The sequence below is a fragment of the Mauremys mutica genome, chromosome 13 (assembly GCF_020497125.1).
Source record: "Mauremys mutica isolate MM-2020 ecotype Southern chromosome 13, ASM2049712v1, whole genome shotgun sequence".
In the NCBI taxonomy this organism is placed as follows: domain Eukaryota; kingdom Metazoa; phylum Chordata; order Testudines; family Geoemydidae; genus Mauremys; species Mauremys mutica.
The window spans coordinates 29351195-29374183 of record NC_059084.1 but is presented as its reverse complement, the minus strand read 5'-3'; the positions used below and the strand labels follow the sequence as shown (position 1 = coordinate 29374183).

Here is a 22989-nt window from a genome sequence, read left to right as displayed (position 1 = left end):
CCAGGACAGCAGCTCTTGTGAGATTCCAACTGTTGAGGGCGGGAAGATTGCAAGCGCAGCTCATGGGGTTTCAGCACCCTCTGCCGCACACCCAAAACTCGGCCTGGATTGCGCACCCACCTTGCACACCAGCCTGGGAGTCACATTTCTGATCATTCCTAGCTGAGTCGTGAGCCTATGTTCCATCTTCAGAACTGACTTAGGCACTTGGGAGGCTGGGGTCAGAAAGTCCATGGGACAAAGGCTCCTAAGTCACTGGGGCACTTTTGAAAATGTGACTCCAGCACATCTCTGACAGGCTGCCCCAGCCTGGAGCTGCAGGCACACTTAGTCAGGAGAGGAGGGCACAAGGTAAATGGCTGCATGAACACAAACACACAGACTAATTCAGTGGCTGAAATGTGAACACCCCTTGGTGGGAGCAGCAATTCCCTTGGCTCTGGCTGGCTATTCCCCTTCCTGCTCTGAGAGTAACGGGTCTTCACCGCCTCAGGCTGGGTGTAGACAGAACGAAACCAACAGGGAGCAAGTCTCGATGTGACGATCTCTCTCCGGATTGCATTGGCAGGTGGTGTATGCAGTCGGGGCCTTGGCCAAAGCCACCTACGATCGCATGTTCAAGTGGTTGGTGACTCGTATCAACAAAACCCTGGACACCAGGCTGGCCAGGCAGTTCTTCATCGGAGTACTGGACATCGCAGGCTTTGAGATCTTTGAGGTGGGTTGCAGGGGTGGTGTGTATTAAACAGACTCAGTGCCATAGAAACACACGCAGCTTTCCCATGGCTTCTGGCAGTTCTGCCATGAAGATATGGGTGTCTATGGAGAATGGAGCTCATGCGTCAATTCATTAACCCAGAATACACCCACCACAGCCCCTGGGAATGGCTCTGCTGTTGCTGAGGACCAGAGTGCCAGTTCAGTCCCAGCTGAGTTCCTTTCCACCTGTTCTGGAATGGGATCCCAGCTGGGCCTGTCCACATGGGCTGGGCGGAATCAGTGGCGGACTGGGACCAGTGGATACTCCCCTTTGCTGACACAGAGGTTTGGTTTGTGCCTGCAGTTTAACAGCTTTGAGCAGCTGTGCATCAACTTCACCAATGAGAAACTGCAACAGTTTTTCAACCACCACATGTTTGTCCTGGAGCAAGAAGAATACAAGAAAGAAGGCATCGAATGGGTCTTCATCGACTTTGGCCTGGACCTGCAGGCCTGCATTGACCTGATTGAGAAGGTAAAGCATGAAGCATGAAGATGGGGGTCAGTGACTCTGCCAGCCCGCTTGGGTGGCTGTGTGAGACTGGAGTGTGCTGAGCATACGGTGTGGCTGCACAGGGCTCTGATAATCCCTGTTTGTAACCAAGCATCCAGCTGAGCAATCCCATTTGGTGGCTGCTTTTATTACAGGGGTAGGATAGATGGCTGCCACCAGGCTGAGCTGTAGGGTGAGCGTTCTAAACAGCTTGCTGAGCCCTCAGCGAGTTCTGGATTTCACCCTGGCCCTGACTGCTTGAGAGGGAAATGAAAAACAAGTCCAGGGGAGCGGGACGGCCTATGGGAGCAGGCAGGGCCGGCTCCAGAGCCCAGCGGGGCAAGCCCCTGCCTGGGGCGGCCCTTTCCCGGGGGGGCGGCAGGCTGGGCCGGCGGACCTGCCGCAGTCATGCCTGCGGGAGGTCCACCGGAGCCCCGGGAGCAGCGGACCTGCCGCAGGCATGACTGCGGAGGGGACGCTCGGCCGGCGGCTCCAGTGGACCTCCCGCAGGCATGACTGCGGACGGTTCGCTGGTCCCGCGGCTCGGCTGGACCTCCCGCAGGCATGACTGCGGCAGCTCAACCGGAGCCGCCGGACCTGCGAACCGCCCGCAGCTGCGGGAGGTCCAGCCGAGCCGCGCGACCAGTGGACCCTCTGCAGTCATGCCCGCGGGAGGTCCGCTGCTCCCGCGGCTCGGGGGCGCCTCCCGGGCATGACTGCTTGGGGCGGCCAAAAACCTAGAGCCGCCCCTGGGAGCAGGGGAAAATCCAGCTTGTGCCTTGGAAAATCCCCCTCAACTTTTACCGATTAGGGGAACTGCAGAAGGCAGTGGGCTGGAGGTAACGCTGGGGGGGCTTTCCACAATAGAGTTTACCCTGCCAGCTGAGACGTAGGACGGGAATGATGGGGAAATGCCATCACAAGGTGGTGATAGTTTGCCCCGTGGCACATTCTCCCAGCATCTCTCTGCAGAGGCCTGAATGACGACTCTCCCTCAGCACGTCTCCAGCCAGTAGCGCAGAGCAAGTCCCCCGTGCAATTCAGGTGCTAGGATGGCTGCATTTGTGCCAGGGATTGGTCGGGGGCTGGAATAGGGTGGGGGCCTGCCCTGTCCTTTCCCCGCTGTGCCGAACTCTGAGCGGCTCATGGGTATCCTTTTCTGCAGCCGTTGGGAATCCTCTCCATCCTGGAGGAGGAGTGCATGTTCCCGAAAGCCTCCGACATGTCCTTCAAGGCCAAGCTGTACGACAACCACATCGGGAAGTCACCTAACTTCCAGAAGCCACGGCCAGACAAGAAGCGCAAATATGAGGCCCACTTTGAGCTGGTGCACTACGCAGGAGTGGTACGTCTCCCGCCAAGTCCTTCTCATTCCCAGGCCTCTTGGGGTCTCCGTGCTGGGCTGCTGACCTGACCTGCTTCTCTTTGTCCTGTGGCGACAGGTGCCCTACAACATCGTTGGCTGGCTGGATAAGAATAAAGACCCCCTGAATGAGACAGTGGTGGGCGTCTTCCAGAAATCGCAGAACAAGCTCTTGGGCAGCTTATATGAGAATTACGTGAGCTCCTCCTCAGGTGAGCCGTGGTCCTGCCCCACTTCCCCCCTCACACACACCGTGACCTCACCTGGGAACACCCCTCCCGAGCTGCCCAGAACTGCTCTCTGCTGGCACCAGCAGGCCTGCAGCGTGCGGCGGCTCTGACAGAAGGCCATCACCAAGGGTGGAGTATGGTTTTGTGGGGCCCTGGGCCAGAGCAAGTGGGGGCCCCTCCCCTCCCCTTCTACCTGCAGTCTCCCCACCCCGTGCTCCTGCCAGGGAAATAGGATTGGGGCACAGGGGCACCCATTTTTCTGGGGCCTCCAATTGGTCAGAGCCCCTGGGCACAGGCCTTGTTGGCCCAGTGACTAATCTGCCACTGGCCACCCCCTGCTCACCAAGAGACCTGGGGTGCCGCGCTGCATGGATTTCTGGGAGGCCTGGATTCAACTCCCATGCACAGTCTCTCGCTCCCTGGGCAATGGGGTGCTGCAGCTTAGTCCTGGGGAGCCCAGCGGGGGATGGTGTCATGGGAGTGAAGGGGAATCCCAACAGGGAAAGCTGGGCAAAGCCAGAGGAGAGCAGCAGTTTACCCTGGTCTGCAGGTGTGGTCCAGGGTAGGTGTTGCCATTTCCCCCTTTACAGAGACCTGGTGCTCTGTGCTCGTGGGGTTGCTAAGATCGGCATGACGGGGAATTCTGCCCATGCCAGGACTCACTCACCTTCCACTCCCCAATGAGGAGAGAGACGGGGGGACTCACACACAGCCCTGCTGCTCTGTTAATGTACTCACCGAGCCTACACACACTTCCACTCTCCCTCCAACGTCCCTGCTCACATGCTCGTAGGCCTTCTGCCATCGTGTCTCAGCCAACACAGACCCCCTTCGCCTTCCGCCTCACACACCCATTCTTCCGCCTTGCAAACCCCTTCCTCCCACATATCAAGTCCTTCCTCCTTGCACACCCCTTCTTCCCCCCTTGCACACCTCTTCCTCCCGCCTCACACCCACCTCCCACCTCACACACCCATTCCTCCTGCCTCACACACTCATTCTTCCTCCTTGCATACCCCTTCCTCTCACCCACCAAGTCCTTCCTCCTTGCACACCCATTCTTCCGCCCTTGCACACCCCTTGCTCCCGCCTCACACAGCCACCTCCTGCCTCACACACCCATTCTGCCGTCCTCACACATCGAGTCCTTCCTCCTGGCACACCCATTCTTCCCCCCTTGGACACCCACCTCACACACCCATTCTGCCCTCCTCATACACCCATTCTTACCCCTTGCACACCCCTTCCTCACACACACACACCCGCCTTACACACTCCCAAGCCCAAAGCTGGCCTGTGGCTCATCTAGCAGCACCAACATGGGACCCAGAGTCTTCCAAGTGCAGCCGACACAACAGACCACAAAGCAATACTTCGCTGGCGTCATGAATTTACCCTGTTTCCCTCCAACAGATGAGCCACCGAAGGCAGGGGTCAAGGAGAAGCGTAAGAAGGCGGCTTCCTTCCAAACGGTGTCCCAGGTGCATAAGGTAAGAGCGAGACTCACACCCAGGACTGGAGGGTGAAGACTCCCCTCCAAGAATCCATCCCAGACCCTCACACAGCCCAGGGGCATCTCCCTCACAAGCCTCTGATGCTGTAAGAGACACAACGACCCTACAGGGTTGGTGTTCCTTGCTGCATGGGCGCGACAGGTCCTCAGCCCTAGTCAAGTGCTAGCTATGCCCGGTGAGGAATAGTCTCAGCCCCCGGCTGCTAGGTCCTCTCTGCGCTGCACTCGCTCAGCTAAGGACCCGTGGTCCCAGACGGAGAGAAAATACCCCCCTTTGAGGTGGGGCTTGTGCCACTGCTGAGCCCACGATGGCTGTGCTGCCCGGCGCCCGGCAGCATCTCCGCCTTTGGGAGAGCGGCAGTTAAGACTTGCAGTGATGTTTAGATAATGTATTACATGAACATCACTTTAAGTCTGTGCTACCTCTCTCCTCACTCTGGACTGCGGGAAGGACAGCCCTTGGCAGAAGACAATGAAGGTGGATCTTACGGGGCTCTGAACAGGGGCGGATTATGGAGCCGCCCTACAGCTCTCCTGCCTTGGGAGCTGGCTAGAGCCGATTGCTAGCTCAGTGCACCACAGGGCTCTGAACCCCGTTCACAGCACTCACTCCCAGGGTGTCTCTGTCCAGGCGGGGGCTGAGGCAGCCAGGGGGATAGCTGAGAACCAGACCAGACTGGGGTTCATAAGCCAAAAGCTAGATCCTGCAGGAAGAGTCTTGTCCTACAATGACAGGGGAGCACCAGCTGTGCCAGTGTCCACTGGCTCCAGCATCAGATGGGGCCGGGGGGGGGGGGGGGTTTCAAAGCTGAGGGTCCGGGTTCAACCCACTGGCCTCTTTCCTTGTGCACTGGGAAGGCCTCTCTGCCTTAGAGTCATGCTGCTGTGAGTGGGTCAGTCTAGCTGCTGCAGGGGGTCTGCTACCGAGAGCAGGGGGCTGCCTGAGCCCGTGGCCTAGGAGAGGGGGTAGCTTGGCATGGCACAAGGACGGACAGGGCTTCAGGGTGGCTTGAGCCATTGCTCAAAGGGAAAGGAAGTCCCAGAAACAAACATCATGCATCACCCATGCCCTGAGCGAGACAGGGGCTGGGGGAATGCCTTCCCCACAAGGCTGTGCCCTGTCCTAGCACTTTTTACAAGGAGCGTGGCTGGGGTGGGGGATGCCGGTGTGGCTGGCTCTCGTCTCCAGACTCCCGGGGTCAAATCCATCCCCAAGCTGCAAATGAAGACGTGCTTGGGAGCCCCTACCATGCATGGCAAACCCCTGTGGAGAATGGGACCACCCAGTGCTGAGCCCCCCTGCAGGCTGCAGGCCCCCAGTGCCCAGAGACCTCTCTATAGAGGCTGGGCTTAGGGTGTTGTTCCCACAGCCTTGGGAAGGTACAAAGACCCCTGAGGAGACGTTCTCAGGAAATGAGGCAGGCCAGGGCGAAGGGGCATTGGCAGAAGAGGGCTACAGGAGCCCAGGGCTGGGCTAGCAGGGCACTGTTGGTGGCATTGAGGGGCATGAGCGGGAGCTTGCCCAGCCTCTGCGCACACTGGGCCTGGCTCAGCTCCTCACTGTCACCAACCCTAAATTCACTCCTAAGAACAAGAGCATCTGGTTCCTTGCCCCACTCTACAGAGCTGGCACTTGACACCCAGCACCACTGCCAGCCCCGGCCCCTGTCTGAGCGGGGGGCAGGCCCTGCCCTGGTGCTGGCATCTAGCCGGGGGCTTGGCCCAAGCAGTGGGACAGCAGGGTGGGGACTTTTCTGCTGGGAACTGATGAGGGGGCAGGGGGACGCGAGGTGAGTGGCGACACCCGGCAGGGCAGAGGCAGCGTGTCCTGCCTCACCATCGTATCTGCCCTACAGGAGAACCTCAACAAGCTGATGACCAACCTGCGTGCCACCCAGCCTCACTTCGTCCGCTGCATCATCCCCAATGAGACCAAGACGCCAGGTATGCAGCTGCAGGGCTGGGGCTGGGCTGGCTGGGGAACAGGGCTGATAGGACAGCACTCGGATTAATGGCAGCCCATCATTATGTCCTCTGGGCTGCGTGTGCAGGGATCCCCCCTGTTCCCACCAGATCTCTGAGGATCCCATCCCCCACCTCTAGTCACTGATTCCCAGCTAAGGAGGCCTGACAGGTCTCTCCTGGGCCTACGAATTCCAGTTCCTGTCAGGAAGGGTCAGGGGAAGCACTCCCCTCCAGCTGCACCATGTGCCCTAGGGCTGCCCAGAGGGGCCACAGGAGAGCTCCCTGTCCACATGGGCCCCTTGGATGCAAAAGTGACAAGGACCTTTACAAGGGTCTAAACCCAGAAGCAAGCGGGTTGCTCCTCAGCAGCTGTGGGTAAAACACCTACGCATTGTGGATGCTGCTCCGACACCTCCTAGAGTCTCCTGGCAGGAGCAGCAGAGATGGAAGGCAAATCCTTCCCCAGCTACGCTGCGAGCCTGTGTTCTGCCATCACACAGGAGACACACATAGCACGGGCCACCCTCAGAGAGCAGAGGGGGCCCAGGCCACAGCACTGGGTTTCAGTCCAGGCCAGCGAGTAGGGTAAACCTGTTATTAAAACAGGGGCCATGTGCAAAATCCAGGTCCAGCTGGAGGCTCCACTTTCAGCTCCCCAGCCCCGCTGGCCATGTGATTTGGTTCAGACCCCAGCCTGGCCGACGTGGGCCCCGCTGGCCATGGGGTTTGGTTCAGGCCCCAGCCTGGCTGACATAGGCCCCGCTGGCCATGAGATTTGGTTCAGACCCCAGCCTGGCCGACGTGGGCCCCGCTGGCCATGGGGTTTGGTTCAGGCCCCAGCCTGGCCGATGTGGGCCCCGCTGGCCATGGGGTTTGGTTCAGGCCCCAGCCTGGCCGACGTGGGCCCTGCTGACACAACCCCGGCTGCTTTCTCTCCTCTGCAGGAGCCATGGACGCCTTCCTGGTGCTGCACCAGCTGCGCTGCAATGGCGTGCTGGAGGGCATTCGCATCTGCCGCAAAGGCTTCCCCAACAGGATCCTCTATGCTGATTTCAAGCAGCGGTAATGCCTCCCCTCTCTCCCCCCTGGCTGCTGGGGACTAGCTCAGACAGGGGCAGATTGCCCCAGGCTCCGCTCCACTCCCCAGGTGTGGGGGGTTCATCTGAACCCAGCCCATACATCGCTCGCCCGCTGCCACTAGGCTCTGCTGCGCATGGTGCCTTCATCCTGCTTCCCAGGGCAAAGCCGTCCGAGATTCCTTGATGCACCTGGGCTAATGTGGATACAGCAGGGTCTTGTGCAGCCGTCCCCCAAATGATGGTGATTGGACTGAGAGGCCAGAGCCCAAGGCAGACGCTCAGTGTCAGTCAGGGGTGAATGAGGCTCGCCCCATCAGATGCACAGAGCCCAGTCAATTCCTTCCCTGCCTCTGTGAGCCCAGCTCGGAGCTGGGTGGAAGTGTTGGCCCAGGCACAATCGTCCGCCTGCTGGCCTAGCTCTGATCCTGGCAGTTCAGCCCCATGGTGCTTGTATCATGCAGATACCAGCACAGAGGAGGCAGCTCTGAGCTGGCCAGGCATGCTGGGTACTGGTGCACAAGCTAGCACACAACCTGTGCCATGGTGCTGCTGGTGTCCAGCGTGGCCAAAGCACGTGTCGCACAGACGTGTTCCTGGCTGGGTCCCTCCATGCGTGGAGTAAGAGGGAGCTACCGGCTCAGTGCTATGGCCTCTCTGCTGTGTCTCTACAGCTATCGGATCCTGAATCCTGCTGCCATTCCTGACGACAAGTTTGTGGACAGCAGAAAGGCCACGGAGAAGCTGCTGAATTCCCTGGAGCTTGACCACTCTCAGTACAAGTTTGGTCACACCAAGGTGAGAGGGGAGGGCAGCTGGGCTTGGGCAGGCAGGGAGGGAGCTGGGGCTGGGTGGTCTTCCCTGAGGCTGGGACTCCTCCTTAGGGACTTGCAGGGAGGGGAGGGGTGAGAGCTCCCAGTGCTCGCCTCCAGCTCCAGCTCACTCTGCTCTCCCCAGGGCTCATTGCCTCCAGAGCTCTTGCGCCAAACCACCCCCAGCGCTGTCTGGACTAGGCCCTCCTGCTGCAGGCCCCTGCCCTGCCTGCCTGCTCTTCCACCCCAGGGAGGAGGCAGAGGCAGGGGTGGGGTGGCTCAGTGTGGCAGCTGGAGATGGGTAGCTAGGGAAGGGCAGAGAGGCAGGTGGGGAGGAGGGTCCAGCAAGGACTCCCTTTCCCCAGGCTCCCATCACTCCAGCGCATGTTGTGTATTTGAGTCGCTGGCTCAGAGCTCCCCTAGACCCTGTCCTAGCAATCGGGGCACAAGTCACGAGCGGGCTGTGGTGCACTAGCGCTGTGAGTCCACACCAGACAGCGCTAATGACACACACTCAGGCGCTGAAGAAATGGCATCTAGGGGTCTGCCCTCCAAATCGCTGCAGCACCTGAGCATGTACCGTGGCCACAGAGAAACATGGTGCCCTCCGCAGGGCAAAGAGAATGCAGTGGCTGCTTCAGGTATCTCTCCTGAGCAGGCAACAGCTGCCCTGAGCCCCTCTGTGGTGGCACTGAATCACATGCAGCTGATGGCTGCTCAGAGAGTTCGGGTGCCCGTTAGTCCCATAAGCTCCACTCCTATTCCCCTGCTTGCAGGTGTTTTTCAAAGCTGGTTTGCTGGGCCATTTGGAGGAGATGCGAGACGAGCGCCTGGCCAAGATCCTGACGATGCTGCAGGCCAGAATCCGTGGGCGGCTGATGCGCATTGAGTATCAGAAGATCATCAGCCGGAGGTAGAGCAGCTGAAGGGCCGGCCCGCCCTGCTAGCACCGCTCACCCTTTGCCGTCCAATCAGAGCAGGCAGGGATGTACCTCCCACCACGCCCGGTTGGTCAGACAAGCCCAGGGGCGGAGCTAGACGGAATGCCAATGAAACCTTTGCCAATCAATCAAAATGGAACCGTTTTGTGGTGATGGTTTGATGTTGCTGAAGTTCCAGCAGAGCCCTGCTTGGTTTCGGTGCAGCTTGCCCGCCCAGCTTCTGGGCAGCCTGCCTGGAGGGCGGATGGGGAGCCAAGAGCCTAGAAGTCCTGGCTCCCAAGCTCATGGCTCTGGGGCAGCTCCGCCCATCAGCCTGCCTGCAGCTCCGTTCCCTTTTAAGGAGAATTTCATTCCAAATCAGAATGAAACCAAATTCTGAAATATCACATTCTTCCATGGGACGGAATGCCCTTTTCCCTCTGCCCTGCTCCACCCAGGGGATTGCTTCTCCCATTGCTGTACAGGCAGCAGTGCCATCCATGAGCGTTATTACTCCTGGTGAGGGAATGGAGACTGTACAAGGCAGATCAGTTTCCTTTCCGGGCCGCTCAGGCTGAGCGGGGGTGGATTCTCCAGGTGGCAGGCAAGGAAAGCATCCCAGCAACTCAGGAGAAGCACATTCATGTCAGCTGTATTGCCAAAGGAGTGTTTTTCCATGGCTTGCAAAGTGGGGCTGAGAGGGGCCTAGCAGCAGGAGACAAAAAGCCATGTCCCCATATTTGGGAAGTCTCCTACAGTCAGTGTGGAGGGCTCACAAGGGATGCACTGGGATAGAAACCCCTGGGAGGGTCAATGCATTCCAGGCCATGGACCAGACCTGAGGCCATTGTGGACCCTTCTGGTGCTGTACATAAGCACCATGGAATGGCTGGGCAGTCACGGCAATTGCTGCTGCCAGGGCCAGATTCCCCAAGGAGCTCAACCCCTGACATGCACCTGACATGCTGAGCTGTTGTGAAAACCTATCCCCACACGTGCCAGCTAAGGAGAAGGGGTTTGTGGGGTGAGAGCCAGCAGGGAGTCCCTGAGCAGCATAGTTTGACTGAATCTGCCCTTCTCGTGCCTCAGGGAAGCGCTCTACACCATCCAGTGGAACATCCGCGCTTTCAATGCTGTCAAGAACTGGTCCTGGATGAAGCTTTTCTTCAAGATCAAGCCTCTGCTCCGGTCGGCGCAGACTGAGAAGGAGATGGCCACCTTGAAGGAGGAGTTCCAGAAGCTGAAGGAAGCTCTGGAGAAGTCAGAGGCTAAGAGGAAGGAGTTAGAAGAGAAACAAATTACCATGATCCAGGAGAAGAATGACCTGTCTCTCCACCTTCAAGCTGTAAGCCCCGTGTACAGCTCCTTGGCAGGGGAGATGTGGGTGCGGGTGGTGAGAGTGGGGTAGGCATGGGCATACCCTGCCATACAGGTCAAATGTAATACCACAAGCCAGAACTGTCCTTTAGATGGGGACCACTAGCCTTCTGGCCCCTTGCATCCCAGAGGGCTCAGAAAAGGGCCTGACATTGTGGACAGGATGATTCAAAGGAGTGAAGCTCAGGAATGGAGAATTTCTAGGTCACTGCTCAGTCTGGTCTAGGCAGTGATGGTCCAGTGTCATCTGCTGACCATTCAGTGGCCAGCATGAAATGAGATGGAAGGCCTTAGTCCAGTGCTGAGCAAATGCCTGTCTCACAAGAAGTCCCTTCATAAGGGGAACCCTTGAGTCAGGGCAGAGACAGGAATGAATGGGCCGCTCTGCGAAGGTGATCCCACCAGAACAGGCTGCAGCACATGGGTGGGAAGCGTGAGTGTCTGCTGGCCAAGCTGAACCTGCTCCCTGGAGTGCGGTCTCCAGGCACTGTCAGTCCAGCACCTCCCACCATCTGAAACACCTGAAGCAGAAGGACCAGTATCAGCTTCAGCAGCTCTCCCATTCCCCTTTGGCTCTAAGGGATGGGAACAGAAAGGATGGGAATGTGCCAGAAAGAAACAAAAGCTTCCTTCCATCTGCCTGAATGGCTTGTGCTTGCTCTCTACATTAAGTGAAGAGCATCAGCAGCTAATGTCCAGGAGAATGAGGGTGTAGTGGTCTCTTCCAGGGGCTAGGACCCCTGCCTGGCTGGTAATATTTCCTGGGGGAAGTGGATGAGCATGTGTTTCCTTGTGCACTCTCCCAGGAACAAGACAACCTAGCTGATGCAGAAGAGCGCTGTGACCTGCTGATCAAGGCCAAGATCCAGCTGGAGGCCAAAGTGAAAGAGCTGACGGAGCGTCTGGAGGACGAGGAGGAGATGAACGCGGACTTGACCTCCAAGAAACGCAAGCTGGAGGACGAATGTGCTGAGCTGAAGAAGGACATTGATGACTTAGAGATCACACTGGCCAAGGTGGAGAAGGAGAAGCATGCCACAGAGAACAAGGTAACCAGCACTGCATGTGAGAGGGATCACTGTGCACAGTTACTGGGGGCTCCACAGAGCTCTGTGGCCACACTCCCAATAGCTTCCTTGAGCGTCATGACTGCTGTAGGAGCCCAGGGATCTGCTCAGGGAGAGGAGGTTGCTGTTAGGATGTGAGAGGAAGGGCTGAGTCTCTGATAGGACTGGGCAAAATGCAGCCGGGCTCTGTAGAAGGTAGTATCTGAAAGAACAAAAACCTCTCTGGCTCCAGAGCATTGCATAGTCTGTGCAGCAATAAGCAAAGCTGGAGGTAATGCCACGATTTTCCACCTGCAAAAACTGCCTTCAGTTTTGCCTGGTGTAGCTGGTGAAAGCCTTGGAATAAGAAGCAAGCCCATGACAGACCTGCAAGAGCAATGGGGCTAAAGGCAGTAATGGTGACAGTGACGGTGAGGATGCTGATGGTGATAGAGGTGATGAGGGCAGTGGTGGGGATGGTGGGGATGGCAGTGGTTGTGATGGTGGTGGAGATGTTGGTGGTGCCTAGGGCAGCCCTCACTGGAAATGCCAAGGTCAGGGCAGGCTGCAAAAGGGAGAGCAGATACTACCAAAGACTGGTGGGTAACACTGAAGTACATTCACCAGTCACAAACTGTGCTTCTGATTCCCCACACTGGTTATCAAGAAGCTAAAAAAAGGGAAATCACCCAGCCTCCTGTATTGCATTCCAGTTCTCTGGCTCCCAATCGGCACCTAGGTCCAGTACAGTGAGAAGTTATTTAAAAACTCTGCTCGCTATACAAAACGTTCTTCTGAACCCCAAAGGGCCAGCCACATTGCCAAGTCAATATTAGTTTAGCTCTTACCCAAAATACCATGTTGCCTGCCAATCCTTTAGTATCTAAAACTAAGGGTTTATTATAAGGAAAAAAGAAAGAAAAAGAAGAGATTTATTAAATGTAAAGCAGTGACATACATACAGAGACTTCAGAGTCCATATATCAGGTTCTTAGCAGTATTGGTAAGTTTGCTGACTTAAAAGTCCCCCTGGAACATCCACAGCTTGGATAGGTTATTCTGGCTTCAGTTTGTAGAAAAGTTACCCCAGTAGGAAGCAGGCCTGAAGACAAAATGGAGATGTTGCAGTTGCCTTTTATATTCTTTTGACATGAGGCTTGTATTTTCTGTGGCCCATACACAAGCTTCACAGCACATGGAAAAGCCTTAGAGTTCTTGTCCATAAGCCTGCCCTTACATGGCTTGCTGACTTATCAGGTTATTCCCTGGCATTTTCAATTGGTTTATTGTACAGCTGATGTCCCTTGATGGGCCATCAAGCTGGCTTAGTGCTGATGCCAATCTGTCTGGGGGTGTCTGCCAGAAACACAGCACAAGATTGGAAATACAGATATACCCTACATATCTATAACTCACAATACAAAGGTGCTTCAAACATATAAACAAGATGATCGTGTTTGGCAAATTGTAACATTTTTGTAGTTACCTTACATGGCATATCTAGCATGATTCATTGCAATTTTACGATACTGGTATCCATAATATCATTAAGTGCCTCCCATATTCCATACGGCATCACACAAGGTAGTGGTGGTGGGGCTGGTGGTGATGAGGGCAGTGATGGTGATGATGGTGAGGATGGTGAAGATGGCAGTGATGGTGATAGAGATGAAGGCAGTGGTGGTGACGTGGTGGTTTAGCTCTCCTCTCTGCCTCCACCCCCTAACTCCTGAGGAGTTAAGCTTTCTTCTTACTCTGCCGGCCTAGGTTAAAAACCTGATTGAAGAAATGGCAGCTCTGGATGAGATCATCGCCAAGCTGACTAAGGAGAAGAAAGCGCTGCAGGAGGCGCATCAGCAGGCCCTAGATGACCTGCAGGCTGAAGAGGACAAAGTCAACACACTCACCAAGGCCAAAGTCAAACTGGAACAGCAAGTGGATGATGTGAGTAAAACATGAATGCAAAGACCAGTGACAGCAATCCCATTGTATGGATGGGCTGTGTGCCCCCAGGGGAACCGCCCTGACCCAGGGATGGGCTGTGTGCCCCCAGCGCCCCGACACTGGGATGGGCCATGTGCCCCCAGGGGAACTGCCCTGACACAGAGATGGTCCGTATGCCCCCAGGGGATCTGTCCCGACCCAGGGATGGACCGTGTGCCCCCAGTGGAACCACCCCGATACAGAGGAGATATGTTAGATGCCATGCTAAGTTTCTGCCAGCAATGGAGAAGGGACCTTTCATCAGAGGCAGGAGGAAGTGGAGAAGCAGGAGATGTCAGGGACACTGGAGGGAGTATTTCCCTTCTGAATTTACATTTCTTCCTTCTCTCCAGCTGGAAAGTTCCCTGGAGCAGGAGAAGAAGATCCGAATGGACCTGGAGCGAGCGAAGCGCAAGCTGGAAGGGGATCTGAAGCTGACCCAGGAGTCTGTGATGGATCTGGAGAACGACAAGCAGCAACTGGAGGAGAAACTCAAAAAGTGAGTGCCAACAGCGCCCAGGGAGATACCCTGCAGCCAACCCCAGCAGGCGCCGCTCCCTCCACCTGCTTCCTCCTGCACTGAGCAGGCCTGTGGGTGCATTGGGCTGGAGTTCTCACTTCTTGGGGCTCTTTCCAGACTGGAAATTGCTGTTATCCTATGTAGCATCTAGTGTCCCTAGCCAAGCTCAGAACCCACTGCGCTGGGCACTGCCCAGAGACCCAAGGAGAGGGTCTAACCAGCCCAGCGCAGGAGGGATTCTCATCCCCATGTTGCCGTGGGGCCTGAGGCTCAGAGGATGCAGTAACTTACCCAGAGGAGCCTGTGGCAGAGGCAGGAACAGAGGCAGATCTCCCGTCTTGTGGTCCAGAACTCTACCCGCCTGATCAAACTGCCTCCCTGCACGCCAGGCTTTGGGGAGAAAAGCACCCAAAGCTTTAAGAGAAGCTGCTGTGCTGAGCTGTCACCTGCAGCCCCCAGGGGCTGCAAATGTAACCGGCAAGTCGGCAGGGTTGATATCACCTGCCGCATCCCAATTCATGGATGGGCCGTGTGCCCCCAGGGGAACCGCCCCGAGGCAGGGATGGGCCGTGTGCCCCCGGGGGAACCACCCCGAGGCAGGGATGGGACGTGTGCTCCCAGGGGAACTGCCCCGAGGCAGGGATGGGCCGTGTGCCCCCGGGGGAACTGCCCCGAGGCAGGGATGGGACGTGTGCTCCCAGGGGAACCGCCCCGAGGCAGGGATGGGCCATGTGCCCCCAGGGGAACCGCCCCGAGGCAAAGATGGGACGTGTGCCCCCAGGGGAACCGCCCTGAGGCAGGGATGGGCCGTGTGCCCTCAGCGGAACTGCCCTGACCCCAGGGATGGGCTGTGTGCCCCCAGGGGAACCCGACGTAGAGGGGTTGGCTTAGGTGCTCTGCTGGAGTTTCCGAACAGTATAGGTTGCAAGTACAGGACATTCCTCCTTTGGTACAGGACAAAGCACGAGTCATTAGCTTGCAGGGAAGTCTCCTGCACTGGCCCCTGGGGGATAGGCTAGGAGGGGCCCGGCAGCTGTTCTCTGCCTAAGCTCAGGCCTGTGTCCTGGTTCTGTGCAGGAAAGAGTTTGAGACAAGCCAGCTGAATTCAAGGATTGAAGATGAGCAAGTGCTTGGGGCCCAGCTGCAGAAGAAGATCAAAGAGCTGCAGGTAAAGGAGTGTTGTGCAGACCGCACAGGACTACAGCGAACAGCCCCGGGGCTGGGGAGGAGAGTGCCCCAGGGCTGACAGAGAATCTTGTCCCTGAGTGGGCAGAGCACTGCCTGCCTCCCTGGGCCTGCCACCTCCTCTGGGGAGCTGTGAAGAGAGGGCTCTGCTTTCCACCATCCCTTCCTGCCGGGCCGTCCATGCTAGTGTGTCTCCCCCACCCCTCTCTCCAGCCCTGGGGGCTCGATCCCAGTTCAGCTGGGCACGTTTCAGATCGAATGGAGCCAGCTGGCTTCCCCAGAAGCTCCTTACATGCCGACCCTGTGGGGGGCCTTGTTACCCCCGACATGAGAGAGGTATTCTTGTTAGCAGTGCTCTGAGCACTGACCTCACTGAGCTGCCTGGGAAAGCCAAGCCAGCGCAGTGGGGCTGGTGCACTCTGAACCAATCCCAGGCAGGATCTGTAGGGGAGGCAGGTTAAATGGTGTTGGATTTACGGGGTTTTTAATTAAAAACTCAAAGACAAGCTCCTGGCCTTTCCGCCGGGAGGGAGCTAGCCCTTTGCCTGCACACCAGAACCTCAAATCCAGCCCTCCAAGCCCTGATATCACAGTTTGGGCCCCTCTCATGAAGGGCCAAACCAGAACCCTAGGGCCGGATCGCCCTACTATGGGGGTGGGGCTGGGCTTGGAATCCTGGTTCACAGCTGGACACAGATTGGGTGGCCCAGACCCAACTCTCCAAAGGCTTTAGGGGTGATTGTGTTAGCTGAGTCAGTGTTGAGATTGCAGCGGGGACGTTAGCCCAGCCTGGAAGCCTGGGGCGCTGGCCGCCTGTCCCAGTGGGGAGGCTTGGTGCTGCAGTGAGGCTCTCGCTCCAGCTGGGATGGCGAAGACGCTGGTGCTGCCTGCGTTTTGCCTGGCCCCATAGCACCTGCCATGCTTTGCCCCCCCGCCAGGCCCGCATTGAGGAGCTGGAGGAGGAGCTGGAGGCAGAGCGAGCGGCGAGGGCCAAGGTGGAGAAGCAGCGCGCGGAAGTGGCGCGAGAGCTGGAGGAGCTGAGCGAGCGGCTGGAGGAGGCGGGCGGCGTGACGGCTGTCCAGCTGGAGATGAACAAGAAACGGGAGGCAGAGTTCCTGAAGCTGCGCAGGGACCTGGAGGAGGCGACGCTGCAACACGAATCGACGGCTGCGGCCCTGCGCAAGAAGCACGCCGACACCGTGGCCGAGCTGGGCGAGCAGATCGACAACCTGCAGAGGGTCAAGCAGAAGCTGGAGAAGGAGAAGAGCGAGATGAAGATGGAGGTGGACGACCTGTCGTCCAACATTGAGTATCTCACCAAGAACAAGGTGAGGGGTTGGGGAGCTGTGAGCAGGGCTGCCCCCCGCTAGGTGGAACCAGACCTGCTTAGGGGTGGGGGATTAGGGTGCCCGAGAGCGGCTGGAGCCTGAGGCAGGCTCTAAGTTCTAACACAGCAAGTGCAGGTGGTTTGCTCAGCTCTGATGTTCGCTTGGCCAAGTCACTAACTTCCCTGCCTCCAGCTACAAGTGGGGATAACGACGCATACCTGCTCCTTGCTGGGGTGGCGGGGGGGCTCTGAACCTGCTAAGATCAGAGCAAAGGCTGGAGCCGTTGGCGTTGAAAGCCCAAGATGCTGCATGTCTGCAGAACAACAGCTGAGCTGTCTGTATTGAAGGCAGCTGCAGGTCCTGTTCCTACCGAGGGGGACATGCGAGGGTCCCCTACTGGCAGGTCTCTGTGTGAGAGGCTAATGGGAATCCTGTTAGCATCACTCAGCTGGGTCAGAGAAGGGGGGATTCCCCAGTCTCAAACCATAGCCTAGGAGGCAGGACAGTTCCCGGGGTGGTGTGTTCAGCAGCTGAGCCTGTTTGGAAGAACAAAGTTGTCTAGGTCAGGGCTGCCGATCTGACGCTGCCCTGGCTGCTTGCTGCAGGCAAATGCAGAGAAGCTGTGCCGAACGTATGAGGACCAGCTGAGTGAGGCCAAGTCCAAAGTGGATGAGCTGCAGCGCCAGCTGGCCGAAGTGAGCACCCAGCGCGGCCGGCTGCAGACTGAGAACGGTAGGTTCGGGACTAGCTGAGAGGGGCCCCGAGGCTGGGCTTGCTAAACCGGGGGACTGGGATCAGCCACTTGCAGTTTGTCCTGCCTCTCGGAGAAGTCAATGTGCTCTTTTGGCAAAGCAGTGCCCCTGAGGAGATGAGCAGCTGCAGAATGTACCCGCCGGCCCCACTCAGGGCGGGAAGCATGGCAGAACCGCGGAGGCAGTGACAGGAGAGGAGTAGCGTCAGCATCAGTGTGGCTATGGAATGTGCTATGCCCTCAAGTGTTAACAGCAGGAAGCTACCTGCTGGCAGAGTTCCCCCTCTGCCCCAGCAGTGCAGCTGCTGCCTTTGGGTCCAGGCAGGAGACCCAGCAAGGCTGGGTTCTGCCCAGATTCTCCTGGGATCTGTGGTGAAAGGGCTGAGTGCATCAGGGAGCTATTACATTAAGCTGAGGTCCCTGCTGCCCAGGTGAGAGGTAAAGAGCCCCTGGCACAAGGGATAATAGGCCCATTGCCCAGGCCAACACCCGCCACACCAGCAAGCCAGGTTCTGCTACCTTAGACCCTGTGGGGACCATGCAGGGCCCAGACTAGCTGCTGGCTCCTCTCAGCCTGGCTGAGATCCAACTCATTGCTCGGGGGATGGGAACAGGGGCAGCTCCAGGCACCAGCACTCCAAGCCCGTGCCTGGGGCGGCAAGCCACGGGGGGCGCTCTGCTGGTCGCTGTGAGGGTGGCAGGCAGGTTGCTTTCTGCGGCATGCCTGCGGAGGGTCCGCTGGTCCCGTGGCTTCAGAGGACCTCCTGCAGGCTGCCGCCGAATCCGCGGGACCGGGGACCTCCCACAGGCAAGCCGCCGAAGGCAGCCTGCCTGCTGTGCTTGGGGCGGCAAAATACCTAAAGCTGCCCCTGGATGGGAAGTGCTATTTTGACTGGGCCATAACTAGTGCTGGGCCATAACTGCAAGGCCGGCTCCAGACTCCTCTAGCTCTGTGGGAGCTCGGAGATGGGCCCAGGCCTATTGTTGTGAGCGAGCGCATCACCTTGGGCCCCCTGGAACCGTAGGCAGTTGGGGGTCAGTTCTGTGCCACATCGGTCAGGGGCCCCAGGGAGCTGAAAGACACGAGCACATGGCTTTGCACGGCTTCCATTTGCCCAGCTCCATTCCGGTTGTTTGGCTTTGTCTGCACTAGGGGAGCTAAGCCGGCTGCTGGAGGAAAAGGAGTCTTTTATAAACCAGCTGAGCCGTGGCAAGACTTCATTTACCCAGACTATTGAGGAACTCAAGAGGCAGCTGGAAGAAGAGACCAAGGTAAGGCTGTGTGAGGGAAACGACTGGCTCTCTGGGGCCTCTCTCCTGCGGGAGGGAGGTTTGCTGGCCAGCCAGGAAGGGAGCTGGGGAGCCCAGCAATGTGGATTTGCACCTGAGTCCCTAGAAAGGGATGGAAAATCACAGAATCGTAGCAGATTAGGGTTGGAAGAGACCTCAGGAGGTCATCTAGTCTAGCCCCCTGCTCAAAGCAGGACCAACCCCAATTAAATCATCCCAGCCAGGGCTTTGTCAAGCCTGACCTTAAAAACCTCTAAGGATGGAGATTCCACCACCTCCTGAGGTAACCCATTCCAGTGCTTCACCACCCTCCTAGTGAAAAAGTTTTTCATAATAGCCAACCTAGACCTCCCGCACTGCAACTTGAGACCATGGCTCCTTGTTCTGTCATCTGCCACCACTGAGAACAGCCGAGCTCCATCCTCTTTGGAACCCCCTTCTGGTAGTTGAAGGATGCTATCAAATCCCCCCTCACTCTTCTCTTCTGCAGACTAAATAAGCCCAGTTTCCTCAGCCTCTCCTCATAAGTCATGTGCCCCAGCCCCCTAATCATTTTCATTGCTCTTCACTGGACTCTCTCCAATTTGTCCACATCCTTTCTGTAGTGTGTGTGTGTGTGTGTGGGCGGGGGTGATTACCCAAACTGGATGCAATACTCCAGAGGTGGCCTCACCAGTGCTGAATAGAGGGGAATAATCACTTATCTCGATCTGCTGGCAATGCTCCTACTAATGCAGCCCAATATGCCATTAACCTTCTTGGCAACAAGGGCACACTGTTGACTCATATCCAGCTTCTCGTCCACTGTAATCCCCACGTCCTTTTCTGCAGAACTGCCCCTTAGCCAGTCAGTCTCCAGCCTGTAGCAGTGCCTGGGATTCTTCCGTCCTAAGTGCAGGACTCTGCACTTGTCCTTGTTGAACCTCATCAGATTTCTTTTGGCCCAATCCTCTAATTTGTCTAGGTCACTCTGGACCCTATCCCTACCCTCCAACATATCTACCTCTCCCTGCATCTTAGTGTCATCCATGAACTTGCTGAGAGTGCAATCCATCCCATCATCCAGATCATTAATGAACATGTTGAACAAAGCCGTCCCCAGGACCGACCCCTAGGGCACTCCGCTTGATACCAGCCACCAACTAGACATCGAGCTGTTGATCACTACTCATTGAGCCCAATGATCTAGCACACCCCCACATGCACCCCTGCCACTGCACAACTTGAGGTCAGTCTCAGCAAAGTGGCCAGGGAGGCTGAATTCCCTTCTGCTAGGCTGCCGCTGAGGGCCAGTTTGTGGCACACAGGAGGGAGACCAGCACTGCTGCTGCCGGTGCGGGACGTGCCCTGCACAGGAAGCACCAGTTCCCAGGCCAGCAATCCAGCATCCTTCACCGGAGCTAGACTCCCCCTGCTAAAGGAGGCACTGCCCCAGCCGGGTCCTGGCCTTGGGCAGCACTGGCTAAGTGTGAAGGTTGACTCCCACCCCAGGCCTGGGGGAGCCCACTGCCCATCTCGGCTCTCCTGCCTTCCCCTTTGCAGTCCAAAAACGCCTTGGCTCATGCTCTGCAAGCCTCACGCCATGACTGCGACTTGCTGCGGGAGCAGTACGAGGAGGAGGTGGAGGCCAAGGGGGAGCTCCAGAGGACCCTGTCGAAGGCCAATGCTGAGGTGGCCCAGTGGAGAACCAAGTACGAGACAGATGCCATTCAGAGGACAGAGGAGCTGGAGGAAGCCAAGTAAGTTCGAGCAAGGTTCATGCACTGGGCACTGGCTGCTCCATCCTCTTGCTGGGGCCGCTTGGTGGCACATCTCCAGGGTGGCAGCAGGTCTCTGCAAAGGGATAGGGCACCTCCTGAGCTGACACACCCAACAAAGCTGCAGAGACATCTCTGCATTCACACAGAGACGCAGCCTGGCTCAGCGAACGCCCGCATGCTAGACGCGGCCAAGGGATACGTTGCCTGTTTGCACTGAGCGTGAGAGCAGGGTTCTCTCTGCCCCAAGCTGCCAGGGACATGTTCAGGGACTGCCCTGAACATCCAGCATGTTGCTCAGTGGGGGCTTGCATGGGGATCTATGCTTCAGCCAACATGTCTATGGGTGCACACAAAGCCATGTGCCAAATGGATTTGCATGGGGGCCGGCAGCTGTCCAAGGGATGGAGTGACGTTTATGGAAGAACATAAGAGTGGCCATATGGGGTCAGACCAAAGGTCCATCTAGCGCAGTATCTTGTCTTCTGACAATGCCAAGTGCCCCAGAGGGAATGAACAGAACAGGTAATCATCAAGTGATTCACCCCCTGGTGCCCATTCACAGCTCTGGCAAACAGAGGCTAGGGACAGCATCCCTGTCCATTCTGCTAATAGCCATTGATGGACCTATCCTCCATGAATTTATCTAGTTCTTTTTTGAACCCTGTTATAGTTTTGGCCTTCACAACATCCTCTGGCAAGGAGTTCCACAGGTCGACTGCGCGTTATGTGAAGAAATACTTCCTTTTGTTTGTTTTAAACCTCCTATCTATTAAATTCATTGGGTGACCCCTAGTTCTTGTGTGTAAGTGGGGGAATGGTCCCACTAGTGTGGGGAACTTTTCTGGCTTATACGCTACCCTGGTGGAATTGGCTAGTGAAAGGATCTGAGTCCTTGCTCCCACTCCCTTTACCCAGAGAGGGAGGACTCCACTTCCCCTCTCCTGTGTGGCAGAGTCCTCGCTCTGGAGCATAGGGACATCACAAACAGCCATCTCTGGAAAGGAAGGGAAGTTCACAGTCTCTCCCTCGCATGTCCCAGGCCCTGGCTGTGCTGCAGGGATGCCGCAGGTCAGACACTTGCTCTGGTGGTGGCCACATGCCCTGTAGGTGGCAGGACCCTTCTTCCCAGTGTCGCACCCTCCCTCCTCCCCGTGTTGGGGTTATGATCCCCCTCCCAGTGCATCCTGCAAGGCCTCCTGGCTGGGGGGGGTGTCTCCCTGCGCTGGGCCCGCTGCCCAGGCTCCCCCCCTCTCTCTCCAGCCACTCACTGCACTTGGCTCTGGACAGCTCCAGCTCCACTCTGCCTCGGCGCTGCTGCTGCTGCTCTGCCTCCAGCTGCCTGGGCTGCTCCTCCGGCCCCGGCTGGTGTGTCCCTGCTCCCCAGCTTAGCTTGGGCTCCTGCTCTCTCCTTAGCTCTGCCCCAGGCAACTCCAGCTCACATGGAGGACAGCCCCCCGCCCCAGCCTCCTGACTCCCTCATTGGCCTGCCTGCCCTGTCAATCAGGCTGACCTGGAGCATTGGCCTCTCCCCATTGGCCCTGGGGACTGACAGTCTCAGGGACCTGATTTCTCATCCGCCCTTCTCCCTTCTTTTGGTACTGGGAGAGGGCCAACCCAACCCCTACTGAGTTTAATGAGAGGCCAGCAGCCCCCTTACATCTGGGCCCAGAACTCCTTCCTTCCTTCCTCTCTGGGTCAGGACAGGAGAATCCACAGGATGGGCTTGAGCCCAAGTTCATTGAGGTCAACGGCAAGATTCCCTGGACTTGGAATCAGGCCCCTGTTGATTGAATTGGCTTGAGGCGCACGCCTGCTGGGCTCTGTGTCCACGCGTGGGAGCTGCTGTGCCCAGCCTCTAGCTCACCCTCTAACGCTGGTTGGCAGGAAGAAGCTGGCCATCCGGCTGCAGGAGGCGGAAGAGGCCATGGAGGCAGCGCATGCCAAATGCTCCTCCCTGGAGAAGACCAAGCACCGGCTGCAGACAGAGATCGAGGACCTGTCCATTGACCTGGAGAGAGCCAACTCTGCGGCCGCCGCGCTGGACAAGAAGCAGCGCAACTTCGACCGGATCCTGGCCGAATGGAAGCAGAAGTATGAGGAGACCCAGGCAGAGCTGGAGGCCTCGCAGAAAGAGTCGCGCAGCCTGAGCACGGAGCTCTTCAAACTCAAGAATGCCTACGAGGAGTCCCTGGACAACCTGGAAACCCTCAAACGCGAGAACAAGAACCTCCAAGGTACAGCCGGGCTCCGTCCCCCAGCTCCGCGTCCCTGGGGCCGGGCGCAGCCGGGCTCCGTCCCCCAGCTCCGCGTCCCTGGGGCCGGGCACAGCCAGGCTGCGTCCCCCAGCTCCGCATCCCTGGGGCCGGGTGCAGCCGGGCTCCGGCCCTCAGCTCCGCGTCCCTGGGGCCAGGCGCAGCCGGGCTCCGTCCCCCAGCTCCGCGTCCCTGGGGCCGGGTGCAGCCGGGCTCCGTCCCCCAGCTCCGCGTCCCTGGGGCCGGGTGCAGCCGGGCTCCGTCCCCCAGCTCCGCGTCCCTGGGGCCGGGTGCAGCCGGGCTCTGGCCCCCAGCTCCGCGTCCCTGGGGCCGGGTGCAGCCGGGCTCCGGCCCTCAGCTCCGCGT

General features: G+C 57.9%; 1 protein-coding gene across 2 annotated transcripts in view; it reads left to right on the top strand.

The window, feature by feature from the left end:
- MYH7B (myosin heavy chain 7B) overlaps positions 1 to 22989 on the top strand; it is a 57613-nt gene that overhangs the window by 28512 nt on the left and 6112 nt on the right. For both annotated transcript variants that reach the window (XM_044984550.1, XM_044984551.1), the window contains 19 exons: positions 569 to 718; positions 1064 to 1234; positions 2418 to 2597; positions 2695 to 2827; positions 4259 to 4335; positions 6215 to 6302; positions 7268 to 7385; positions 8074 to 8197; positions 8988 to 9124; positions 10221 to 10476; positions 11315 to 11557; positions 13322 to 13498; positions 13891 to 14036; positions 15135 to 15225; positions 16181 to 16570; positions 17176 to 17302; positions 18475 to 18593; positions 20154 to 20350; positions 22256 to 22605. In XM_044984550.1, coding sequence (XP_044840485.1) covers positions 569 to 718; positions 1064 to 1234; positions 2418 to 2597; positions 2695 to 2827; positions 4259 to 4335; positions 6215 to 6302; positions 7268 to 7385; positions 8074 to 8197; positions 8988 to 9124; positions 10221 to 10476; positions 11315 to 11557; positions 13322 to 13498; positions 13891 to 14036; positions 15135 to 15225; positions 16181 to 16570; positions 17176 to 17302; positions 18475 to 18593; positions 20154 to 20350; positions 22256 to 22605 — 3274 coding nt within the window. The remainder of the gene's footprint in view (positions 1 to 568; positions 719 to 1063; positions 1235 to 2417; positions 2598 to 2694; positions 2828 to 4258; positions 4336 to 6214; positions 6303 to 7267; positions 7386 to 8073; positions 8198 to 8987; positions 9125 to 10220; positions 10477 to 11314; positions 11558 to 13321; positions 13499 to 13890; positions 14037 to 15134; positions 15226 to 16180; positions 16571 to 17175; positions 17303 to 18474; positions 18594 to 20153; positions 20351 to 22255; positions 22606 to 22989) is intronic.